This window comes from Lepidochelys kempii, chromosome 1 (genome assembly GCF_965140265.1).
Source record: "Lepidochelys kempii isolate rLepKem1 chromosome 1, rLepKem1.hap2, whole genome shotgun sequence".
In the NCBI taxonomy this organism is placed as follows: domain Eukaryota; kingdom Metazoa; phylum Chordata; order Testudines; family Cheloniidae; genus Lepidochelys; species Lepidochelys kempii.
In genome coordinates, this window is record NC_133256.1 from 199,347,221 (window position 1) to 199,373,277 (window position 26,057).

General features: G+C 43.9%; 2 protein-coding genes across 13 annotated transcripts in view; one reads left to right on the forward strand and one right to left on the reverse strand.

Moving 5' to 3' along the window:
- The window catches only part of BOC (BOC cell adhesion associated, oncogene regulated), an 81,563-nt gene extending 80,425 nt beyond the window's left edge, over window positions 1-1,138 (forward strand). For all 7 annotated transcript variants that reach the window (XM_073308443.1, XM_073308464.1, XM_073308429.1 and 4 more), the window contains one exon: window positions 404-1,138. In XM_073308443.1, coding sequence (XP_073164544.1) covers window positions 404-588 — 185 coding nt within the window. In that variant the 3' untranslated portion in view covers window positions 589-1,138. The remainder of the gene's footprint in view (window positions 1-403) is intronic.
- A 2,121-nt stretch (window positions 1,139-3,259) lies between these two features.
- CFAP44 (cilia and flagella associated protein 44) overlaps window positions 3,260-26,057 on the reverse strand; it is a 79,619-nt gene continuing 56,821 nt past the window's right edge. For 5 of the 6 annotated variants that reach the window (XM_073308494.1, XM_073308495.1, XM_073308486.1 and 2 more), the window contains 12 exons: window positions 25,462-25,642; window positions 23,983-24,160; window positions 20,168-20,671; window positions 19,285-19,488; window positions 17,992-18,187; window positions 15,734-15,844; window positions 12,938-13,068; window positions 9,676-9,792; window positions 7,032-7,233; window positions 6,094-6,254; window positions 4,860-4,994; window positions 3,260-4,289 (listed from right to left, as the gene is read on the reverse strand). In XM_073308494.1, coding sequence (XP_073164595.1) covers window positions 4,107-4,289; window positions 4,860-4,994; window positions 6,094-6,254; window positions 7,032-7,233; window positions 9,676-9,792; window positions 12,938-13,068; window positions 15,734-15,844; window positions 17,992-18,187; window positions 19,285-19,488; window positions 20,168-20,671; window positions 23,983-24,160; window positions 25,462-25,642 — 2,303 coding nt within the window. In that variant the 3' untranslated portion in view covers window positions 3,260-4,106. Of the gene's footprint in view, window positions 4,290-4,859; window positions 4,995-6,093; window positions 6,255-7,031; window positions 7,234-9,675; window positions 9,793-12,937; window positions 13,069-15,733; window positions 15,845-17,991; window positions 18,188-19,284; window positions 19,489-20,167; window positions 20,672-23,982; window positions 24,161-25,461; window positions 25,643-26,057 lie in introns of those variants that run through there. The other variant, XM_073308496.1, reaches the window with a different exon arrangement.

The following is a 26,057-nucleotide window of genomic DNA, read 5'->3' on the forward strand; positions in this document are numbered from 1 at the left end:
GCTGCGGTGCCTTAACCCTTCCAGTGCTTGCACTTTCCAGGCTGTCAGTCAAACAAGTGCATGGGAAGACGCACTTAAGTTCACAGTTCATGAAAGGTTAGAGTGATCCATTCCGAAGGGGGCTGATCCACTAAACAATTCTTCCTGGTGGGGGAAACAGGTCAGTCAGTGTCAGGTGCCCTAGGACACTGTTACTTTGGTACCTGCTGCCATGTCTCTCTATGACACAGCTACCCGCATAGCAACTGTGTTGAGAACCAAGCACCACACCACTTTCTCTTTGCCAATAGGATCCGTTGTTAGAAGGTGGTTTGGAGGTAGCAGCTCTCCTGGCACGTTCATGCACTGGTCAAAGCTTTGTTTTCTTTGGTTGTAATTGGTTCTTGCTCCCCTCTCTTCTCAGGTACCCCTTGCTGCCTTGGCCTGGTGCCAGTCGAAGAAGTAGAGAGGCTAGATTGCTGCCAGCTCAGAGGAGAATGGTGTCCCCAGAACCCAGCCATCACTTGTTTGGGGCAGGACCCAAGGAGGCATCTGCGCAGCAGCCCTCCGAGGCACATGCCCTTTGAGACTCCTCCTCCTACCAGTTAGGGACAAAGTTGCCTTTGCAAAAGACTGTTGTTCTAAAGAGAGAGAGACTGGGTATTTATTTTTGTATAACAGCCTTATTTATATATTTATGCACTTGTAAATAGATGTATATGTGCCTTTTATAATGCTATTGAGACAGAGGGGAGCCTGTGCAAGGTAACAGGAGGAGACAAGAAACTGGGGCATCTGCCAGCGATGGCATCGGGCTGTTTATCAGAACACAGCCTGGGAAAGACAGCCTTCTGCTCAACACAAGCACAAGAGACATCATAGGACATTGGGCCAAGCACAGCTGCGAAGAGGAGACTGGTCTAAGATTTTTTTTTGCAGCAGGGACTAGGTGAAAGATGAGAGTGCAGAAAAGAGTGTCCCTTTTTCTCTCCCAGCTGGAAGGGATCTCCTGGCGACATGCCCCTCAGCATGGATCAAAATCATGTACAATACATATTGGCATCAACAACCCTTCACATACTCGCCATCTGTAGTAGCATATCTGCAAAGACAAACCCCTGCTTTAACAGCTAAAATAAAGGCTTTCGTCTTCTCTGTGGTCTGCTGTATGCTAAATATTCCTATGCTGAGCCCAGTCTCCTTCCTTGGCAAGAGCAGGGGAGGGGGGGATGTTTTCCATGAGTTACTGCTTTACACAGGGCCTCCAGCTGGTTCCTCTAAATCCAGGAGTCAGCAGAAGAGGCGAGGCCCAGTCCGGCTCCAGGTGAAGCCCAGACAGAATGCCCATTGGGGGAACAAGGTCGGACCTTTGAATGAGCTGGAGAGGTGGGGGTTCTATCTCCATCTTTGTGAACAGAGCTGCACAGAAAAATGTGTCTTTTGTGCAGACTCTCCCTGTTTTCTTTTTCATTTTCCTTATTTCAAAAGTCTTTAGCATCTGTGTCCGTAGGTAAAGGTGCCCCTTTGAATGGTAGCTGAAGGTGCTCGGCACCATCCAGGAGAGGGCCTATAGGCCACAAGCAGACAGTACAAGAAACACTAGCTGTATTGTGATGGGTGCAACTGCACTGCACCTGCCCAATTGGGATCTTTACTGTTCTTCATTTCCGCTTGCTGACTCCAACTGCTTTACGTTATTTAGGACTGAAGCGTCCCATGCTCTGTTCTGTCGTGCTGTTGCTTTGCTTCCCCTCCAACCTGAGAGTTGTTTGCACGTTTGATCCTGGTTCAATTTACACAAAACACCTCACAAAGAACAACCTGGAACAACCGCAAAAGGGGCAGAGAGCCCGAGAGGGTTGGTTGGTTTAGTTTAGTTGGTTCAAAAAGGGCTCTGGACCATTAACGTCTAGGACTGGGCTACACCTGCCTTAGAATGAAACCTCACCACTTGATGAGCAAGGCAGTGAGACAGCAAGAGTGCCGTAGTCCATAGTTAAAGAATGACCAGATTCCAGGTGAAGGGAAAGGAAGAAGAAAACTGACACATCCAGCCTAATTCTCCTCTGACAGGTTGGACCAAGTCCGTAGTTACCCCAATGTCAAACCAGCATAAGAACAGACTGAGGCCTATCGCTGCTACAAACACGCCAGGTGCACTTTTCCCTAACACTGACTTCAGTACCCCAATTCATTGCGGTGTCTTAGAGGCAAGCAGCAAAGTCTGTGATTTAGCCATGGCCTTGCCTGATTTGGTCAAAGTTTAACCCTTCAGCCCCTGAAGAAGTTCATCCACAGTGTACAGCATACTTGTCTTGGGCTCCTCCAAATACTTTGTTCCTCCCTCTCATTCCCCCCTTTCACAATGTGTCCTCCCTCCGCCCCCACAGAGGGGGCAGGAGAGCATCTGTGGTATTGGGCTAGCCTACTCTTCAGCAGACAGCTGGTGGAACGTGCTTCTCTCGAAATACGTGCCCAGTTGCTCTTTGACAGGACATACTACATCACAAGATGCAACCTTAAGAAACCCATTAACTACACCTAAGTACTAAAGATAGAGCTGAGGAGTGCAATTTCCAGTGGGTAGATCTCACACATCAAAAATTGCTCCCTCTTGAACAAGGGCTAAGAGCACATCCAGCATTCATTCAATGCAAATCACTGTAGCACATCACTAACACTGTTCAATGATTGTATCTGGAGCACTACCTAGCCTCCTCTATTGCCAAGACTATGATAAAGGTTTAAAACAAGAGGAGTGAATGTGAGTTGGGACTCCATTTTTATCCCTCTTTCTTACACATTCCTTTTCCTCTATTACCTGTATGTACTATTATTTAAAATTTGCACCCAACCAACAGTGTTCTGACTGCCCAAGATGACTGGCCTCCAGTGCATTCTTAATGTGCATTTCTTTCTTTGCAGGTTAACGAGGGTTACCCTTTGTAACTAGTCCTAGCTGTCAGGGCACCCACTATCAAACCAAAACAAAACTTTAAGGAAATCTTTTTAACCTGGCTTTGCCAGCTATGATACTAATATAGGATACCAGAGGGCTGCTTAGTCCACCACCCTAAGGCATAACAAGATCCAATGGCTGACAACTGAAGTCAGGAAAATTCTCCTTCGCTTTAACTCCAGATTGGATGGCTTTCTAAATGCTATGCGCCAGTTCAACCAGAAGTGCTTGAGTTTGATGCAAGGATCAGCGGGTGACATTTTATGGCCTGTGTTATGCAGGAGGTCAGACTAACGGTAACAATTTCAAAAGCCACTTTAGTGACTTAAGCACTTAGACGCCTAAGTCACTTTTGAACAGTTTATTCTACATAATCATAATGGTCCCTTTTGGCCTTAAAAAAAATCTATATGTATGCTAGCCTCAAAACGCTCCAACCTGCTTACAAACTTTTATTATCTACAGTAGGATGCCAGCTTCAAAACTGACTTTACATATTTAAAATCCATGTAACCCCTTCCCATTCTTTATGCATATTATCCTGTAAGGGTGTGTTGGTTAATTAATAGAGTTAAGAATTACCCATGACACTCAGCAGAAGAAGATACAAAATGGATCATGTTTCAAGAGGCACTGAAGGGAAGATCTACCCTGCTCGCTGGAAGACAAGGAAGTGAATAGGCGACAGCCAGATACTGAGCCCTTGATTAGTCTGGAGCTGTGCACAACTGTACCCCAAGGTAGGTCTGACTGCTATGAATAGCTTATAAAAGCCATGGGAGCATAGGATGAGTCCTTATTGCAGAAGTGCAGACTTTGCTTAAAGGGTCCATAAAGACTGCACCTAATCAGCAGTAAACAAAGCCATTTGCTACAGCTCACCAGATGCAGCCTGTGATGCTCTAGCTGGCTCTGAATGGAAGTTCAAAAGGGAGCATTGCATACTGGGATCTGCAGTGTTTACAGTCCCTCTGTATTAAAGATGCCCTATGGATGACTGGCAATATGGAACCCCAGGGGAGATTGCAAACAGGACAAAACCTTTGGCCCAAATTTTGACATCCTGTGTGTTATTGGGACTGGTGCTGGTTGCAGACAGGGCCTCTCAGTGACATATGCCCATCACCAGGGAAATATCTAACGAATGAGGCTAGTGACAGAGGGAACTTTAGTTTAGTATCTTGGTATCACGTGGAGGCTGAGGTGGTGGGAAGATGCGTCCATCTTTTCTGCTTAAGAGAGTGATTTCCTCCTTGAGTACTTCTGCCTCCTGGGCCTGGAGTTGGACCAGTGTAATCAGCCTCTCTCTCTCCTGGATCTCAGCTTTCCGGGGGCCTTGGAATTCTGCTCCCTGTAGGAAGAATGAAACAGAGCTCTCTTTAAGCACTGGGGAAGGCATGGCTTCACTTCAGCTGGGAAAGCAAAGCCTTACCCTCACCAACCCAGGCTTAGGACAGGTTTACACCTTCTCCACTCACATCTGATGACCACTCGGTAAGTGACAGTTAATTCAGTGCTGGGCCTCGGAGCAGGCACCACAGATAGCACGGGGGAAAGAACACGTCATTTCACTCAGATCACTCTGGACAATGGAGTGGGGTGGACTTGCTGCGAGGGAAGTCCCATCCAGTCTCCTTCGATCAGAAATATGGTGATTGCATTGCAGTGGTAAAAGGACGCCACGGCCTTAACAAAGGGAAATCTGGGCATGGCCTGTTCCAGCAGGCATATGGATGAAAGCCACCCTGCTGCAATACAAATTGGAGTTGCTGCTCAACTTTTACCATGAGCATCATTACCCCAGATCACTAAATGCTGATGGCAGTACAAGGAATTATAAAGGTGTCCTAGTGGGAACAGACGAAGGCCTGTTACTAAACTGTCATGACCAAGGCTTAGGCAGAGCAGCAGGAAGGTTTACCAAGTCATTCTGCAGTGCGTCCAGCTTCATTTCGAGTCCCTGCTTTTCAGCACACAAGCTGTTCAGCTGCTGCAGCTTGCCGGTGTTCTCTTTCATCAGCATCATCAGCCGTTGCCGCAGCTCAAAAATCTTCTCCTGGGACGGAGGAAAGTTGAAGGAAACCCTCTTTTCTTTTTTTAAGTGGTAAAAACCATACTATTTGCAAGGAGTAGATGTTTCATAATGAACCTGCTCCTACTGAAGTCAATGGCAAAACTCCCTGGGCCAGATCCAGATCCGAGTTACACCGATGTAAACTCAGAGAAACTCCAGCGAGGGGTAATTCACTACACTTATCACATCTGAGCCCAAAATCTTGCCCCAAGACAGTTTTGCTATTGATTTCTTTAGAAGGAGGTGACAGGAAGGTACAATGTATCCAAAATACATATGTAGGCTTGGATGTTTTATTGGGCACTTCTGGGAGAAACATCATCATTCTGGTCAAATACCTTACAATTACAAGAGTGTGTCTGTTTATATGGGAGGTTTTCCATGTCTCTTGACCTTTGCAATCACTCTTAAATTTGTTGCACATGTTCCCTCTGGTTTTCATATTTTTTAAATGACATAAATAACGCCTGGGTATTCTAACAATAACTGGAAGGCGGTTGCATTTACAAAGTAATCGCTGGGTCTCGGGCTGAATAAATGCTTAGATGCAGAGGGCAAGTTCTTAGTAGCAAATAGGCTGAGGAGTTTATTAGCCCAGGAGATGGTTGGGGACTTATGAGGAAGTATTTTTTAAATTATTTGTATTCCTGTAGCACCCAGGAACCCAAGGCATACACCAGAACACAAAGACTGTACTTACTTAAAGCACTTACAAGCTAAATTCAATATTACAGCTGTGATTTTCAAAGGAAAATTAGGTTATTAGGTGCTAAACATCAATTGAAAGTCAATGGCATGGACACCCAAGAAATACTTTAGGAAGACAGAAACTGAACTCAGGAAAATAGTGACTATACGTCCTGATTCTCCAGTACAAAACAGCAAGTGTAACAGCAGTTTGTGGCAGAAGCACAAAGGATTTGGGGATATGGGAGGGAAAAGGGTGTGGTGAAAAGGGGGAAAAGAAGTTGAGAGCCCCCACTGAAGAGACTTTTATGCAGCTATTCAGTTTCTAGGCAAGTGACTTCCTTGTAATTGCAGCTGTATCACTGGCCTGGGGGCCTCTGTCCCTGCTCCTTACCTCCCACTTTTTGAGTTCCTGGGCTTGCATGTGCTCTTTCTCCATCATTTTTATCTTTAGCTCTTCCAGGTTTGTGTTAACAGAGAGTGTCTGCAGGGCTTCCAAGTCCACCACCCGGCCAAACTTCATCAGCATCAGCTGATTACAGTTCTCTTCCAATCCTAACAGAACAGACATCACGTTTAAGATATGTATTCGGAAACCTTTTTCATAGGTGAATAATAAGAGCTAGCATATCTGTGGGGATGCAGTTGCCTAGTGGATAGAGCCAGAGTGGACTGGAACTCAGGAGACCTGGGTTAGGTTCCCAGCTTTGCTAGTAGCTGATCTTGAGCGAGTCACATCAATGATACAGATTCCTTCCCTTTGTAAAGCGCTTTGAGATCTACTGATAAAAAGAGCTAGATATTATTATTATTATGGCTTATTTCATCTGAGGACCTCAAAGCATTTTAAATACATTAATTCATGTAAAGCCTCAAAAAAAAAACCCTACATGATAAGTATATGTTTTTAAACAGAGGAGGAAACTGGCACAAAGAGGTTAAAGTGCTTTCCTGAGGGCCACAGGATTCAGAGTGAGAGGCTGGAATAGTAGCCAGGAGTCCTGATGCTCTAACCAGCACTTCTTCGTATCATTCATTATCAATGTATATCATTGAAAAGCTACTGATGCTCTGAGAAACAGTTCTACCGCTTATTTCTGCTGTGTGGTCATTATGACATCAGCACCATCTCCACAGTAGCCCGCTGGGATATCGGTGTTGGTGCAGGGAGCAGAGGTGAGAAAGGCAGCTATTGAATGAATTCACACCCAGCAATATGTATACATTAAGCACAGATGCATGCAAGAAGAGATGCCCATCCCTATAAGGTGGAAAGAGACCTAGAATGCCATATACACAGCAGATAAGACCAAACTGTGCTTAGGAACTCACGCTGAATCCTTATCTCTATCTCCCTCCTGTCCCGGATGAGCTCCTTATGCTGCTGCCGGGCCTGCTTGTAGAGCTCCCTCTGCTCCAACTTCTCATGCTGCAGGACCATGATCCTTTGCTGCAGATACTCCAAGGACTGGTTGGTAAATACCAATGTCTGGGACAGGTCAGTGGGTAACTCCCCATTTACCACGTACTCCACCTGCCAGAAATAGTCACAGACTAGGCTGATGACTGCATGTTACTGGCATTGGGAACTCAAGTCAGCAGTCTGGTTGGCGGACAAGTGACTATGGCACAGCCATTGTGTGAGGACAGCATGCTGTTTTAAACACAACTGGCAGAGAATAGCCTAGGGAAAGCCCATTCCCAACAAGGTAGACCCCAGCATGATAAGAGCCTGCTTATAGCCCTGCATGGACTCCAACACAGAGGCTTCCACCTTTGGCAATTGGAATGGAGCTGAGAAGCAATTCTTTACCCAGCTGCCTGCACGCTCCAGCAGCCTGGGGTCTGCAGAGCTATAAGGCCAATTCTGACACATTTCTGTCCTTCAGTTCTGACCAAAGATCTATTTTAATGAAGGAAGAGAAAGCAGGCAGGGGAAGCAGGGCCTGCCCCAAAGGCACCTGGGTGAGAGCAGGCAGGACCTGACCTATTTTTTCAGTGGCCTCTGCCTAAACCTCCAAGCAGGACACAAAATAAAGTAACAGCAAAAAAGCGCCCAACGCAGAGGAAAAAGTAACACTGTGTCGAGTTTGTCTCCCTGCTTTCAAATCACCTCTGCTGGGACAACATCTGTGAATTAATACATTGTGCCCAATCTGCCAGTCTTTACTTGCACGAAACTCCCATTGTCTTCAATGAGAATTTTGCACACATGAAGACTCCGAGATCGAGCCCTTAGCAGACTTCTGACCACAAACCTACACCATACTTGAGGTACATGGTCACTCAGCATGTCTGGGCTGTCTGGCCTTACTACTCAGTGTATTCCTTTAGTGGTCCAGCAGTAGAGGGGCAAACAATTCTTTTACTTTAACAACAACTAGATATTCCAAGTCAGTCCAGGGTCCCATAACGCTGAGAAGAAAAACTGCAAGCAATGAACTGTGGGCCGATGAGACTAATACTGCTAGCCCTGGTCTACACTAGGACTTTAGGTCGAATTTAGCAGCGTTAAATCGATGTAAACCTGCACTTGTCCACACGATGAAGCCTTTTATTTCGACTTAAAGTGCTCTTAAAATCGATTTCCGTACTCCACCCCTGACAAGTGGATTAGCGCTTAAATCGGCCTTGCGGGGTCGAATTTGGGGTACTGTGGACACAATTCGACGGTATTGGCCTCCGGGAGCTATCCCAGAGTGTTCCATTGTGACTGCTCTGGACAGCACTCTCAACTCAGGTGCACGATTGTTTGCCATTGCTCTGATGCAGGGAGGGGCGACTGATGACACGGCTTACAGGGTTGGCTTCAGGGAGCTAAAATCAACAAAGGGGGTGGCTTTACATCAAGGAGTATTTCAGGCAGGACTTCATGGAGGGTTCCAATAAGAAATGGTGCACCTAAGTTATTGTTCTTATTGGAACAAGGAGGTTAGCCTGGCCTCTGATTGATACATGGCTAGATTTACCTCGCTGCACCTTCCCTATGAGTGACTACAGTGTGACCAAGAGGAAAGAGTCCCCTAGACAGGGGAGGGGGGAAAGCAAATGAGTACAAAACAAATCTGGTCTATTTCTTGTTTTGATCCACTCCATCTATCTTTTACATCTTTGGCTGGCAGCAGACGGTGCAGAAGGACTGCATGCCATCCGCATCTCATGGCTGCTCGGCAGAAGATGGTACAGTACGACTGCTAGCAATCCATATCGCCTGCCTGCTCACCATAAGACGGTTCAATAGGACTGACTGCAGGACTAAAGAGAATGACCTGGTCAAGACACTCCAAATTTAGTCCCTGCGCCCATGTCTGTCCAGGCGCTCCCAGCCGACGTGGCCAGGAGCACCTCGGACATGATGATGATGGCTACCAGTCGTACTGTACCATCTGCTGCCACAAGGCAAGGGGTTGCTGCTACTGTGTAGCAATGCCGTACCACGTCTGCCAGCACCCAGGAGACATAGGGTGACGGTTACCTGAGCGGGCTCCATGCTTGCAGTGGTATGGCGTCTGCACAGGTAACTCAGGAAAAAAGGCGCGAAACGATTGTCTGCCCTTGCTTTCACGGGGGGAGGGAGGGAACGGGGGTCTGACGATATGTACCCAGAACCACCCGCGACAATGTTTTAGCCCCATCAGGCATTGGGATATCAACCCAGAATTCCAATGGGCAGCGGAGACTGCGGGAACAGTGGGATAGCTACCCACAGTGCAACGCTCCGGAAGTCGACGCTTGCCTCGGTACTGTGGAAGCGCTCCGCCGAGTTAATGCACTTAATGCACTTAGAGCATTTTCTGTGGGGACACACACACTCGAATATATAAAACTGATTTCTAAAAAACCGACTTATATCAATTGGACCTAATTCCGTAGTGTAGACATACCCCTACTGTCACAACCTGGCCTATTTTCCACCTGCTTGGAATCGCCTTGCTGCTGCTAAACCAAATGCAGCGCACACACACTCTTGCATCACCTGGTGTAGCTTCAGAGGCACTACAACATGGAGCTCATTCAGTCTCTGCTGCTTCTCCCGTTGAAAGGCCTCCAGTTCCCCTTCAGCTGTGTCCAAGCTGGCTTCCACCACTTTCACCTGCAGAGGTGCAAGCCACATACTGATGTGAGGACTTCATAATTTGGACCTAAACCAGCCATCATGGCAATGGTGACCGAGGGCTGCTCTGGGACTGGCTTAGAAGTAGGGTCCCAATTCATCAGATCTGTACTGTTTGGTTCCATGTTAAAGTGAAGGCAACTTTTGTCTAGTTTAATGGTAATGTGATATGGAAGGGCCACACTATTTTGTTCTGTCTTGTTATCTGTAGTGAACTTCCCTGCCCAGTAATAGGATCATCTCCTTTCTAAAGTGAGGTTCTATGCTGACTGTATTGATGCAAAGGTGGCTTTCTTACACTGTAAATCCCCTTCATTGTGCATATCAGAGTGACAAGAGAACGGCCATACTGGCTCAGACCAAAGGTCCACCTAGGCCAGTATCCTATCTTCCGACAGTAACCAATGCCAGGTGCCCTGGAGGGAATGAACAGAACAGGTAATCATCAAGTAATCCATTCCTTGTTGCCCATTCCCAGCTTCTGGCAAACAGGGGCTAGGGACACCATTGCTGCCCATCCTGGCTAATAGCCATTGATAGACCTATGTTCCATGAACTTATCTAGTTCCTTTTTGAACCCCGTTATATTCTTGGCCTTCACAACATCCTCTGGCTAGGAGTTCCACAGGTTGACTGTGTGATGTGTGAAAAATACTTCCTTTTGTTTTAAACCTGCTGCCTATAAATTTCATTGGGTGACCCCTAGTTCTTGTGTTATGAGAAGTAGTAAACACTTCCTTATTTACTTTCTCTACACCAGTCATGATTTTATAGACCTCAATCATATCCCCCCTTAGTCATCTCTTTTCCAAGCTGAAAAGTCCAAGTCTTATTAATCTCTCCTCATATGGCAGCCGTTCCATACCCCTAATCATTTTTGTTGACCTTTTCTGAACGTTTTCCAATTCCAATAATCTTTTTTGAGTGGGGAGACCACATCTGCATGTAGTATTCAAGATGTGGGCATACCATGGATTTATATAGAGGCAATATGATATTTTCTGTCTTATTATCTATTCCTTTCTTAATGATTCCCAACATTCTGTTCTCTTTTTTACTGCCGCTGCACACTGAGCGAATGTTTTCAGAGAACTATCCACAATGACCCCAAGATCTCTTTCTTGAGTAGTAACAGCTAATTTAGACCCCATCATTTCATATATACAGTTAGGATTATGTTTTCCAATCTGCATTACTTTGCATTTATCAACACTGAATTTCATCCGCCATTTTGTCACCCAGTCACCCAGTTTTGAGAGATCCTTTTGTAGCTCTTCGCAGTCTGCCTGGGACTTAACTATCTTGAGTAGTTTTGTATCATCTGCAAATTTTGCCACCTCACCATTTACCCATTTATCCAGATCATTTATGAATATGTTGAATAGGACTGGTCCCAGAACAGACCCTTGGGGGGACACCACTATTTACCTCTCTCCATTCTGAAAACTGACCATTTATTCCTACCCTTTGTTTCCTATCTTTTAACCAGTTAGCAATCTATGAGAGCACCTTCCCTCTTATCCTGTGGCAGCTTACTTTGCGTAAGAGCCTTTGGTGAGGGACCTTGTCAAAGGCTTTCTGAAAATCTAAGTATACTATATCCACTGGATCCCCTTGGTCCACATGCTTGTTGACCCCCCTCAAAGGATTCTAATAGATTGGTGAGGCATGATTTCCCTTTACTAAAATTATGTTGTCTCTTCCTCAACAAATTATGTTCATCTACATGTTTGACAATATTGTTCTTTATTATAGTTTCAACCAGTTTGCCCAGTACTGAAGTCAAACTTACCAGCCTGTAATTACCGGGATCACCTCTGGAGCCCTTTTTAAAAATTGGCGTCACATTACCTATCCTCCAGTCATTTGGTACAGAAGCTGATTTAAATGATAGGTTACAGACCTACAGTTAGTAGTTCTGCAATGTCACATTTGAGTTCTTTAGAACTCTTGGCTGAATACCATCTACACACTTTAGTGACTAAAATAATCAGCTTTTACTTCAATTAGTCTTGCAGAGTCCACAAGCTATGGGAAGGGGTGCTGGATTCTATTCTGGCTCATGCATCATCAACAGCTTTGTTCTAGTAAATTCTGCTTTGAGGATGTTGATGCAATGTGAGAAGAAAAGAAAGAATCCAGCGTGAATGTGTGGTGTTGAGATTAGAAAAATCTTTATCAAACAAACAAACATACAAACTCATAAACTGAGCACACTGGATTGGGTATCCTTGAGACACAGTAAAAATGGACCCTTACACAATGCTGTTTTTTGCAGAGTAGTTTTTCAAAACAGAATCTCACATTAAATTTTAAAAAAAAATGTTTTTGAATTAATAAAAAATTAAACTCCCAGATAAAAAAAAGAGCCCAAGAGCTCAGAATGAGTTAATGTTAAAAGATGAAATCAAAAAGATTGCAAATTACATTTAAATAAATTTAAGGGTGTGGGTTTTTTTTTTAAAATAATATTTCAACAAAGCTGAGATTTGTTAGTTACTATTGTGATGGGTGTTCTAGAAATACTGAAGATGGGGGGGAAAAATGTTGACTCATGCAGCAAAATGATCCAGATCCTCAGCTGCTATAAATCAATGTAGCTCTACGGACTTCAATGGAGCTATGCTGATTTTCACACTCTGAGAATCTGACCTGATATCTTTACACTGGGACCAAACACTAAGGGAAGACGCATAAATTATATAGTTTCAGATGTATCATGCAGTCAAGCTATAAAATAGAGACAGCAAATAACTGCTGCAAGAACTTTCATTTCTCAACAGTGATGCGTTTCAGCCTCTTCACCCGCCACTAAAGCAATGGAATATCACTGCTGTGTAGCACAGCAACACTGCATACCACTTTAGGACAGGATGTGAAGATCAGTGTATCAAATTGCTACTAAAAGGGGAATTTATCTGGGCAGAATGTAATTACCCTCATTGCAATTTTGCCAGGTCTTTGCCCACAAATCATGCCAAAAGTGCCAGTGGATCTTCGATGACTTTGAGAGGTTAGGCCCTTGGTTTTAAGTCTCAATGAAAAGATAACAACTCAAGTACCATGCCATTCCCACCCAGACATAGCAAATGAGGCATGCTGGGAAATTGAGAGCCTACTGTACCTTTTTAGCCAAGGCATCATATTCCTTTTTGAGATTATCAATAACTTTCTTCTCCTCCACTAAGGCTTCCTCAATGTCCAGCCGCTTCTCCCGGAGCTGAAGAGTGTTTTCGAAGAGTGCCTCATCACAGTCTGAGAAGGAAGGTGGCTTGGAATTAAACCAGAGGGGTTGCAGCTTTGGTTTAGTTTTGACTTTACTATATTTATAGGTGGGACTGGTTGCCCCACCTAAGATTGCCTGACATTTCCCATTATAAGACCCGGTTTTCAGTTGCTATAACATTGCTAAACTTTAACTCTTTTGGGCTGAAATTTTCCATCCCAGGAGCCTGCCTCAGGCTGACTCATTTGGGAGAATTTCAGATGCAATGCTTCAGCCGTTTCCAGGAACAAGACTAGGTAAAAAATCTTGTTTTGCCATGTTAAATTCTGGAAGTCTTTTTTTTTTTTTCTTAAGATTATCTAGCACCCCCTTGCGTTGAGCAAGAACCTGGAATTTGATATGGGGTGACCTTTGTGTCAGGGATCTAAATTCCCCAAAGATTCCATTTGTACTGAGCATGCACCAGCCCCGGGCTAAAAGCAGGGCCTTCCCTGCAATTGCATCTAAGGACTGCTGTGAGCCATTCCAGGTCTAAGCACCAGAACTAAGAGCAAGAAACCTGTCTCTCTTGTGTTTTCAATGATCTCCCGCACCAGGCTGAGGCAGCATGAGGGAGGAAGCTGTCTGATTTGAACAGAGGGGACAAGAGCTGGATCTGCAGGGAGGGATGGGGAGTACATTGGGACAAGCAACCCGGGAGGGGGAAACTGGGACTGGCTGGGCTAAGAGATGGATCTGGGAGCCAGCAGAGAAGTGGAGGGGGGAACTGAGATTAGATGAGGAGTGGGGGGGATACTGGTAGTGGATGGGCAAGAAGACTAGAACAGAGAACCCATGAGGTGGAGAAAGGAGGGGGGAGGCAAAAGAGATTTGACAAGGAGCCAGGGTGCATAGGGAGAACTGGGACTGGCTGGGCAAAGAGACATGGACAAGGAATTGATGGGAAGAGGGTGATCACCCAATATTGGACAGGGAACACAGGAAGGGAGATTGGGACCTGGAGTCACTGGGAATGGGGAATATGGATGGATCGGGGAGAGAGACAAATCAGAAGGGGAGCCAAGAGGTGGGGAGCTGGGTGGGCAAGAAGACTGGGGACAAAGAGATGAGAGTTGCGGGGAAGGGACGGGGAATGGCTAAGGAGAGTGGGACTGAGATGGGGGACTGTGGGATAAGGAGTACATATTATCAGCTCAGTGTGTCAATTAAAATACTGAGCATGTGTGAAAGACAGCAGACTTCACTCACAAGTCAGGTAAATGTACAAGATCAACCCCAATAAGAACACAAGCAATTAAAGACAAAAACGCAAATTCGATTATCTACCTTCTCCTTGCATCAATAATTTGTACTTTGCAGAAAATTTTAACTATCAGGATTCTCCTCCCACCTCACTATAGAAGGAAAGAATATGGATAACAATACCGTTATCAAACTGACAAAAAACAGTTATAAAAAATATGGCAAGGCAAATGATAATCAATTCTAATTAAATCAGAAATAAACCAGCCTGAAAAGCAGCCTTTTAAATGGTCATAAACATACACCAGGCCAAGCTCAAACATTTACTAAACTAATGGTTTTACCCACTCAACAAAATAAGTTACTTGCTGTTGCTGACTGGGTGGATATGATTTTACAAAGGTGCTGAACAGACACGTTTAAAAATAAATAAAATCTTTAATCTTTACTGGTAAATCCAAGAAATATGGCTGGCAATGAGAAATTATGGCCTCTGTCCACTAGATGGCAACAAAGAAGTTAATTTACACTCCAAATTAGGGACCATTCAGGATTTCCATGGGATGAAGGCAAACAATCATAGCAAAAAAAGTTTATTCTTTGTGTTTCCATGGTAAGAGAATATATTACAGGCTCCAATTCCACCCCTCAGAGAGAAAACAGTCAGGGAACAGCAAATAGTCCTTCACTCAATTCGTTGCACTTTGTGTTGTACATTTAGCTGACTTGTGCATGATGATCATCACCACACTCCTGCGCAATAAGTATTATACTACAGAGGGGGAACTACCTAGGGTCTCTCACCGAGTCAGTGGCAGAGATGGGAAGAGAACCTAGATCTCCTGGTACCTTGTCCCCCGTCCATAAGGATTTCAGTGGTGGCTACAGGTACATAATGTTTTGAAAAAGAAACCTACAGAATTGAGTTTTTTGTTCCTTTTTTCACAAATAAAAAGTTGGAAACAAATACCAATGCAGCTCCACTGGCTCTCACTAGATCTTGTTTAAAGTTAGTTCCCTTTTAGATTTTTAAAAATTAGATTTTTCCTCCACTTACCTTCTCCCCAGAGATGGTAATTGAGGTCCCCCAGGCTATATGTCATTGCACTGCAGTTATTAGAGGTTGATGAAGCAAGGGAATACTGAAATGTTTATCTATGTTTATCTATTGCAAATGGTTGCTACTCCTCTTTACAAATAACCAATTGCTATTTAACACACAGGCCAGATTCTGTCATCCTTACTCACATTGAGTAGTACTCTTCTCCACAGTGGTCCCATCTGCATCACTGAGATTACTTAAGGACCAAGGTGCTACTCAACAAGGGAGGGGAAGAGTCTGGGCCATAATAATATTATTAAACCTAAGAAAAAAATCCTGTTCTTGAATTTAAATTCACAGTGTTACCCATAAAGCTAAACAAGTAGAGAGCACCAAAATGGCTCACTTACTCTTTGGGCAAACAGAGTCATCAAAGACTTCATCTTCAGATCCTGAATCTTCTTCATCGCTCTCCAAGCTAGACTCATCATCACTCTCTTCATCACTATCCTCCTCTTCATCTGGGAAAGGAAAGCAGTATTGTTAGCACTCAGAAAATCCTGGTTCTAATCTGTGACAGGCCTGCTGTCTGTACAGCACACCAATGGAGCCCTAATGAGCAATACCATACTACTGGCTTTTAAAAGCCAAATACATCATTTAAAGAGCACCACCGATGGAAACCGTCCTTTACCAAGTACTGAGACCATAGTCCTGCAACTGACAGCATGTGGCCAAACTGCTGCACCTGCACAAAGCCCTGCTGAAGTCACAAAGGCTCAGCAGTCCACCCAGACACTGCCAATTTCAGGATCAGGGCTTCAGATCCATTCCAGGCCCTGAAGAGTTTGTAATCTAAGAATGACACAGCAAATAAACCCTTCAGAGTAACTGGAAAGAGCTAGTTTCCCAGAAAGGTGGTGATTATATATTTTGAACAAGACAAAATGGTGACTGGCTCCTGCTCAAGGATTCTAGTTTCCCTGTTAGATACATTGATCTCACTAGCATAAGCCCAGACTGGTACAGTATCTCTCATTTATATACAGTATATTACCTGTACAAAAAGTTGTCCTATTAAAGAAATGTATACTGAGTTGAAAGCACTCAGCGGAAGTTAATTCATGCTGGCATTTACACACAGCAGGTATCAGGCAAGGGAAAAGGTGACAGTATCTTGTATTATAGAGTTACAGTAGGGACCCTAGAATTATAGATGTAGATGGATTTTCATTCTTATAAACTATTTAAGGCTGCTTAAAACCTTTTGTAAAATGACTCTTTGGACTGAATTTTCTTATACTTGTACACAACCCATGGGTGAATTTTTGGGAAACTGGTAAAATGTCATTTGGCTGGTTATTTTTGAGCTATCAGAAGACAGACAGAAAAAAGTATTCTGTTGTAAGAAATGTCAGGTTGGTTTCTTTTCACTCAGATCAGTGACTCAAATAGTTTTATTTTTAAAGTTCACACCTGGCATGGAAAGGTCACTTACAGCAATAGGTGTTCTTCTGGTATGTTATTTTTGCAGATCCCTACTTATGAGATGGGAGAACAGTGCCCATTGAGTCTGAGTGAACACATCCCCCAACAATTCAAGTGTTCTGAAAGAGGTTAGCAAAGGGACATGTGGGCCCAACCCACCTTCAGTCCCTTCCACTAATTCAATGAATCCACAGGACAAAGAAGTGGGGAAAGGAATTAACAGATATTGGTACATGCACAGTTAAATAAAGGTACCTTCTTTCTTTCTTTTTTGCATTCCTTAATGTATATATCCTTTTTTAAAATGTATTATCGTTATTCTGAATTGAAACCTTGGGGTTCAGTCATCGTGTGCATTACCATTCTGCTGAGGAAATTAACTAACTAAAAAAAGTGAACTGTGTGTCGTTATTGCCTACATTTGCTGCCAGTTCATACTGTACATGATCACCTCCTAGAAACCAAATGCCAAATCAAAGATAAAGAAGAAATATTTCAGATCAATAGTACTGTCTAGTATTAAACAGTTCAGAACCTATCTGCTGAGAAAAATGCAATACACTGAGGTCTTGGAATTGATCTATTAATTGACTAATGGATGATTACAGGTTGGGTCTATGATTACTAGGGTTGCCGACCCTCCAGGACTGTCCTGGAGTCTCCAGGAATTAAAAATTAATCTTTAATTAAAGACGGTCATGTGATGAAACCTCCAGGAATACATCCAACCAGAATTGGCGACCCTAATGATTACTCATTAGTCAACGAATAGATTGAAAGGGAAATTTAGTGTACACAGACGCCAGACTGACAGCTGTTCATAGATCAGGTACAGCATAGGCAGCAGCTGTATAAAACTCCCTTTTTCCACTCAACACCTACATGCCTCAACACTGATTTGAAGGAACCAACTTTTAAGGTCTTTTGACATTACACATACAATTGTGCAAGGGATGTGGTTACAACACTATTATCCCTCATGATGGTTACAGAACAGTTTGGTCTTGTAGTATAGATTGGACCTAATCATATGTTTTGTTTATGACCTGGAACCAGGTTAAAGCCTCATATCTGCCCAGGGCTTCAGCCAAGTTTTGGGACACAGTTCAGTGCCATCTCTACATTATAAGGCTGAATTGTGTAAACAAATACATAACCCTCGAGAAACAATGCATCCAACCTCTGTCTCCTTCCACATCTTTCTTCTTAACACGCTTGATCTTCTTCTTCAGGACCTTAGTGAGGAAGCTGGCAAATTTGTTGTTCTCTCCAAGGGATGCTTGGAAAGTGGCATAAAGTGCCTTCTCGCGTTCCTGAAGCTTTGCAATCTCATATTTTTTATCCTCCATCTGTGAGAGGTAGTTGTCTAATTTCCACTAAAAAAACAAAAACAACCCCCCCCCAATGTAAAACAACTCAGTACATTAGACTGATAGAGAGCTGTGAAGCATTAGCCTTTTACACTGTTATCAGCACCTGTTAGATCTTTTTAGCATATATGTAAAGGCAGCAATTCCTAGTAGTGAGAAAAGGATTGGTGGTCGGGCTCTCTGCTTTCTATTCCCAATTCTCTGCCAATCACTTGCTGTGTGATGCTGGACAAGTCACTTCCCTTCTCTGTGCTTCAGTTTCATCATCAGTAAAATGAGGATAATGATACTGACCCACTTTATAGTGAAATCTACTATATAAATGCTAATTATTATAATTTATGCATTTCAGTTGTTGAATTAAGAGCAATTTATCTGTCTAAAGAGAGAGACAGACAGACTTGTTGAAATTGGTAGGCTTGAAATTTGATTTACTTTTTTTTTCTTCTTCCCTAATCTGTGCCCCAGTCTAGCAAAGCACATAAGCATCTGTTTAACTTAAAGAACATGGTTCCACTGACTTCAATTCTTCAGTTAACCAAATTCCAAGTGCAGAGGCAAATTCTCTGTGAAGTTACACTTGTGTTACCCATTTGAAAAAGGAAAGGGTGACACAGATGTAACCCTGGGCAGAATTTGGCCTGAAGAATCTGTTACTGAAGATGCATGAGCCAGAAAGATCCCAGTTTGAATCTCAGATCTCAGGATGAGTTAGTAGGCCTTGGAGTTTGCAAAATCACCTTTATATCTGTAAAGAAAGCAAATCTGATCTGGCATCACTGAGATGCAATAAAGGTGGAGCCCCATGATGCTATTTTTACAGTCACCTTCCAAAGGAGAACTGCATATTTTAAGGTAGGCTGTAGATTTTAATTTCACACTTCCAATGGTTTATAAAAATACAAGCATGAAGGGAAAGAAGAATCCATATTTAAGTTAAAAGGACTGCCCTTATATTATCACCAAATGTTTCTTAGAATTCAGCACTAAGAAGTTGGCTGGTGCATAAGGACAGCAGAATGACATTCCCGCCTCTTTTTGAGATGTTTATTTCCAGGCTCACCAGTTGCAGTAGTAACAAATCAGATGCGTATCCTACATACTTGCATCTCTTCCACCTCATTGGTGAGGCTGTTGACACGCTCCTGGAGAGTGTCCTCATGTTTCTCAAAGTTCTTAAGGAGAAGCAGCTCCTCAAACCACGTGATGTGACGTAGGTCAGCACACTTCATCTGCGTGTCCAGCTTCAGCTTCTGGTGCCGCAGGAGGTGGAGCTCAGCATCAAAGGTGATCACCAGTTCATTGATCTGGAATGTGGGAAGGGGCAGAAGTGGAGTGGGGAAAAAAATCACAAAGTGAATCTAAATATGCAAGGCAAGAGACAGGAGCAAAAAAGAAAAATCTCCTGCCTGTTAAACCAACAACTTGCCAGCAACATTTATTATGAGCTACTTTGGTATTCAGGATAACAACATTAATCCCTGGGAATGTTTTTGATATCCATGGGAGCAAATATAAGAATCACCAGAAATTCCACAGATGTTTCGATGCCTCCCATCATCCCCAATTAATCACTTTTCTATGCTGGCCTACACTTTCATGTAATCTCCTGCCTACTGCAGTGGTAGACTCATGTTACTGACCTCCACCTCATCCACCCTCTTGCAGAATATCTGCCAACTTCTTCCTTGGGCAGGTACAACAGTTTCAGCATCTGCCAAAACTAGATTAATCAGGGGTTTTCTTTCAGAGGCAAGGTAATACCCACAATGGTGTTCTAGTGCTCTCTCTGAAGTTTAATGCATCAGCTCTACAGTTTGATCTAGTGGACTCTCCTGGACTTCCAGAAGGCAATCAATGCAAAAGCCAAAAGATGCCACAGCATCAGTGGGACAGATGTAAAGAGAGGTCTGTGAACTGGTTTTGTTTTGGGCATGGTAGGGGCAGTCCCCTGAAAACTTGAAAAGTTCCCTTTTATTCTCCTACCCTCTTGATCAAGGTCTCCTGAAGGTAAATGTTTCGGATCTTCTCCCGTTTTAAAATTTCCAGCTCCATCTCCGTTGGCTCTGACTTTTCAATCTCAAAAACCTTTGGTTGCATTGGGATGACTGAGGATCCTATTCTCATTGATCTCACACTTGAGGCTCTTGAGGAGGAGTCTATTTCTTTTAGAGAAGGTGCATGAAGGAACTTTCCCCCAAACACTGTAAATGATGCATTCTCTTCCACCTGCTCAGAGAGCCTTTTCTTGTTCTCCTCCTCTTGTTTGAACTTCAAGAGAATATTATTGTCATACTGGAATTTTTTTTCTGGAGTCTCCTCCAGGTGTAACTGAGGGATCGGGGGAATAGGAAGTTGTTGAGATGCATCCAAGGCTGATTTTATGGATTTCAGTTCTTGGACCAGGCAGATGATCTCTTCAATAACAGCCACCTTGAGGTCCCTAAGGGAGATGATCCATTTGTTCATGGTCAATTTCTTTTCATGGACCTGCAAAGAGGAGGAATTTTAGTGTGACTTGCCAAGGACACTTCTACAGCATAAAATCTTCTCTGACACAGGACACTGATCAGTGGTTTGTCTAACTTAAACAATCCTGAAGGGTTTAAATGCTTAACACAATAGATATAGAGAGGTTACTTATCAGTAACTGTTGTTCTTCAAGTGTGTCACCTCTGCATAGTCACACTTATGGGATTAGCACCTCCTGGTACTAAATTGTGGAATCTTTCTAGTGAGCAGGATCTGTTGGGGACACTCACACTCTTTCCCATGCAGAAGATTCCATGGGCATCAGAGGAGGAGTGGGGCCCCAACCACACTTCAGTTCCTTCCAGAGGCGGCAGAAGTTCACGTTAAATGGGGGGCGGTGTGGGCAAAGTGTGGGGACAGCAGAACAGAAGGAAGAAATTGGGGTCTCTCTCTCACCAGCAATAACTGCTCCTGGGCCTGGTCCTATCACCTCATTTCTACATGCTTCCGCGCCTGATCCCAGGTGCCACAACAGCTGTTCCAGTCTCTCTTGGTCCTGGTCTCATCTCCGCCCCCAGCAGCTGCAGAGCCCCACCCAGCCTGAGCAGCTGCACAGTTTACGAAATGCTAATCTATGTTTCTGCAGAGGCAAAAACATAAATCAGCTCCCACAATATTTCAGTTGCAGGGGACCTAGCCCCCACCACTGTCCTGGTTCTGCTGCTCTTGGTTTCTTCCCTAATTTCAGAGTGCTTGATCTGAGAAGAGGGTTAGGTGGACAGGGAATGTAAACATGCAGAGGCACCACTCTCAAAGAACAATAGTTACAGGTAAGCAACCTCCTTTCTTCTTTGAGTGGCTTCTGTATATTCCCACTCATCAGAGATTAGAGAGATTAACAAATTAAGTTTTCCCACGGGAATCCTCACTACATGAGCACTCAGGTTCAAGTACATTTAAAACAATTTTAGGCATCCGTGCCTGAAACAAAGTTACCTGCTAAATCCACCAGAGGATGAAAACCCAAAATCTTCCTAACACTGCAGCAGAATAGGTTCCAGGACTAAAGCATAAGACTACAAGTGGCACCAAAGGGCCCAATCTGATTATAACCAAGACCTTTGGTGCCAAGGCAGGGTGATTCCAGGAGTGGCTGCCAAAATTTCTCTCTCTCTCTCTCTCTCTCTCTCTCTGTATTGCTTCCCTGAAGTTTGGAGGATGTTAATGTGCAGTTGAGTCAATAACAACCTTGGACATTTTCAAAGTCAGAGCATCAGCACCAGATTAGAAGTCTTAGTTATTTTCAGAGACAATAGTGGTGTAGCACTGAATGAGACTCAGTAGGTACCAGAGCTATCTCCGTCTGGGCCTGGGAAGGCGTTTCCAAGGTTTTAGAGTACAGAGAATGTCTCTGCACTCTAGGACATCTTGGTTAGGGAACCCAAAGGAAGGGGTCATTACCCAATAAAGGGAGTTTGAGGTCCTACTCAGAACCCCAGCCTGGAAACATGGACTGTTCTACTGATTTTATATGGAGGAATTCCCACACAAAGAATGCCAGAGCCTCATCTGATTATCCTGGAGATCTGGGTATTGCTGACCCTGGGTACTAATCTACTTTGACAAATGGCTTACCCAAGGAAATGGTGCTCGATCCTTGCCACCAAGCTATATTGGCTCAGTTGGATCCATGTATCCTAAGCCATTTGAGTTGGGTACAAAATCACTTCAACTAAGGTTGACCTTAGCGCCAGGTACATTGTACACCAAGCCACTTAAAGCAAGTGGCTCACCAGTGTCAATTGCGCTGGATCCTCAGCACTAGACCTGGTCAACCCAGAAGGATCCAGAGATCTAACACTTCTTATACTGGTGCTTGACCACTTCAGGCATGCAGTACACCAGCTAACAGTGCTTAGCACCAGCCTCAGATGACCCAGAGGGGAGAACATAAATGCCATGTACAGTGGGCACCAGACTACATCATCAAGTGGTTCACCAGGATCCATGATACTGGATCCTAAGCACTTTTTTTGGTTAACTGGGATGAATCTATTGATGTCCATGGTGTTAGAACCTTGGTGCTCAACTAGATTGATCTGAAAAGACCTGGGAACCTCAGCAACATAGTGATGATGCCAGGATGCCAGCGCTGAATTCAGTTGATCCAGAAGAATCCAGAAACTGTGGCACTACATCAATTATGTCTGAACCTCAGCAGTAAATTCAGTCAAACGAGGGGGGACCCAAGAGTCTTGATGGTGCACTGATAGTTCTGGAACCTTGGCTCCAATAGGACCCAGAGACTGCAGGATCACATTGACAGTCTGAGGACCTAAGTGCCAAATTAGCTCAGCCTGGAGGAATATAGGGTCCTCCGCATCAGGCTCACTCACTGGGAAAAGATCAGGGAGATGGATGCCACTTAAAGAGGTCACAGAGCCACTTAGGCTAGCAGACGTATAAAATTGATGCTGGACTTACACATTACCAGACTTAGTCGACTGGGCCTGCGGAGTTTCCCCCATCAGCAGGGGTATTTGAGGAAGCCCTCCTGTCCCTGTAGGCCACACAGACAATTCCCAGGCCTGACAGCTACCGTTTTTTCTTGGTTCTTTTAACTTAAGAAGCATGTTTTGACTAACTGCCAGTCTAACTAATTAAGATGAAAAAGCCCCCAAAGGGCAGAAGAAAAGGAAAGAAACCAATGAGGAGAGCCTTGAGGACACTGCACGTGCTCCATGCTCGCTGCACCTTCAGCAGTTAAAAGGAACTGAAGGGCAGGTGGGACCACCCCCCCTTTTATACCCTCAGAATTTTCCACAAGGATGGGAGGGGTGAATAGCCCTAATGGACCATGCTTACTAGAAAGATTCCACAGCTCCATGCCAGGAGGCACTAATCCCACAAATGTCAATATGCAGATACCACATAAAGAAGAACTGTTAATTCTGTTTTTATAATGGTGCAACATGGTGGGGGAGGGAGTTAGGTCACTGAGTTTCTGGAGAAAGTTTATTAACCTCTGCATGGTAGTGTTTTTGGAATTATGCAAAATATTGATGTTTCTATTAAAGGGTGGGGGAAAATTAATATATCTGCTTGGTCAATGAGGGCCATTTGAGGATTATTCTAATGGGTATGGATTGATGTAACCTTGGGCTAGATGAAATACAAAAGCTTGGCAAAATGACCACCAATGTGCAGTTAAAATTGACCACACCTGGTCTGTCTTTAGTAGTCCTCCATCCTGTCACTTTCAAAACATTTTGCAATTGCTCATTTTCTAGATAACATTTTTTTCCAAAAAGGGGAATCCATTTACATACCGCCACCTCTAACGACCTAAGCTGCATCTTCTTCTTCTCTGCGTTCATACGCATGTGCTCCGGGATCTTGTAGTTTGTGGCTGTCTTCAGTTTGAAATCCCCCATGTTTTCCTGAGCCTCTTTGATGTCCTGAACATCCTTGGGGTTCTCATAGTTGTCACTGGGTTTGCTCTTGTATCTGCCAAACACCAAAACCAAGCAGAAATTCTAAGGCTGCACAAATCTCCCACCTCTGTGCTTACCTTACCCATTGATAATGCCTGCTTTGTGCAACAAGGCTTGGTAGGAGAGGTAGGTGTCAGTGGAAGACTAAGCACTACTTAGAAGGAAATATCAGTTGTTTGGAAGAGTTTATCTAGGTGTTTAGCAGGAATGTCAGAAAGTGATCCATACCTGGGGATGAATGTCTCCTTCAGTTTTGAAGAGAAAAACAAACATACATAGGAAGATGTGATTTTTAAAAACTAAACAAATACGTGATGTAGCTCTGCCATTAAGGACAGATTCAAATAAGACCCTTGAATGAGGCTCTGGGCTCGGAGAAGACCCTTGTATAGCAGTGAGCAGCAGATAGCATTCTATAAAGCTGATTTCAGCTGACAAAACACCCAATGAAGAGGAGACGGCACCACCATCTGTAGTGCCTCCTCTGATTCAATACCTCAAGCCATGTTAAGACCCAAGGAAGGAGTTACATGACTAATTCAACTGATGTGCATAGCACATGCTGCTGACTTTCTCAGAGAGGTGGTTCGCAAAGTTCTGCTTGGCTGCAGCATAGAGTACAGGGCCTGATTGTACAGTTCTTATCCAGTCAAATTCTCAATGACTTCAAGACTTTCCAACTCATTGCACTCTCCTTCTGCCTCCATTGCTGGCTCCATTCATGCCAGTAAGCTACACATTAAGTTTGAAGAGATTCCTGTTTTCCGTGCATTTTGAAAGACTCTTGTCATTTTCCATTTTAAGAGCAGAACCAGCAGGGAAAGGGAAGGGACAGTGTGACCTGTACGTAGACACATGCTAACATAATGTTTATGATGTTAGTGCAAGTGGCTCACCCACACTATCACTGCTCAAGGGGTTAATCAAGGGCTGACCCAGAAGTCTTGGTGGCCCCAAGCCAAGATGGAATTGGACACCTCCAACAAGTACTCCCTGCTTCCTTTTCCATCACCTTCCCACCTGTTTGAGCAACCTATCTGGTCATTGATTGTGTCATTTAGCCCTCCTCATTGACATTGCTTTAAAAGAGAAGCCGTGGCAGCCAGCACAAAAGATTCTAAGGTTCACTTGAGATTCAAGGGCACCTGCTGTCTATAACTGACATTTGGAGCTAATTAGTTTTTAAATTGCCCCCTTAGAATAATAGGGAATTATACAAAAATGTAACAGTGGCATATAAGAGCTAAGTACAATTATTTGACCACAGACAAAGGCAGGCCAGTGGAAAGATGCAGTTTGTGATTCAGGACTTACAGTTCATCCCACTCCTTCCTTCTTTGCATAATCTTAGCTTTGGCCCTGTCCGCTTTCTCCATAATTTTTCTAACTTGTTCAAGTCGGTTTCCACCAAAACGTCCTATAGCACCTTGCAGCTGGGGCCTTTTCTTCAGCTTGTCAGCTTCCATCTCCTCTTCAGTAACTCCAGCAGCCTGACCTAAAAAGAATGAAGTGGGTGTGTAAGCATTAGGTATTTTTATGTGACCTAAAAGCAAGTCAAGGCTACTGTAAGCCACACTGGGCCAGCTCCTCAGCTGGTAAAAATCAGCATAGCTGCAGTCAATGGTCCTTCGCTCATGCCATATTATCAATCAGTGAAAAAAACTGTGCAACCTTGTGTCCCCTTTGGGTTGATGGGTTTTTGCCAACTTTGACTAGAATGTGAAAAACATCTGGTTCTAAATGGCAGAGGGGAACTGTTGACTGAGAATGCAATGTGGTGACCGAAACAGAACATGAAGATAACTCTGTTACCAGCTTCTGTTGCCAAGTTTCTTTGCTTAAAAGTGATGTGATATACTGCAGTCTCTTCCACTCAAGCTCACAAAAATAAACAAGGTGAGATGAAGGAT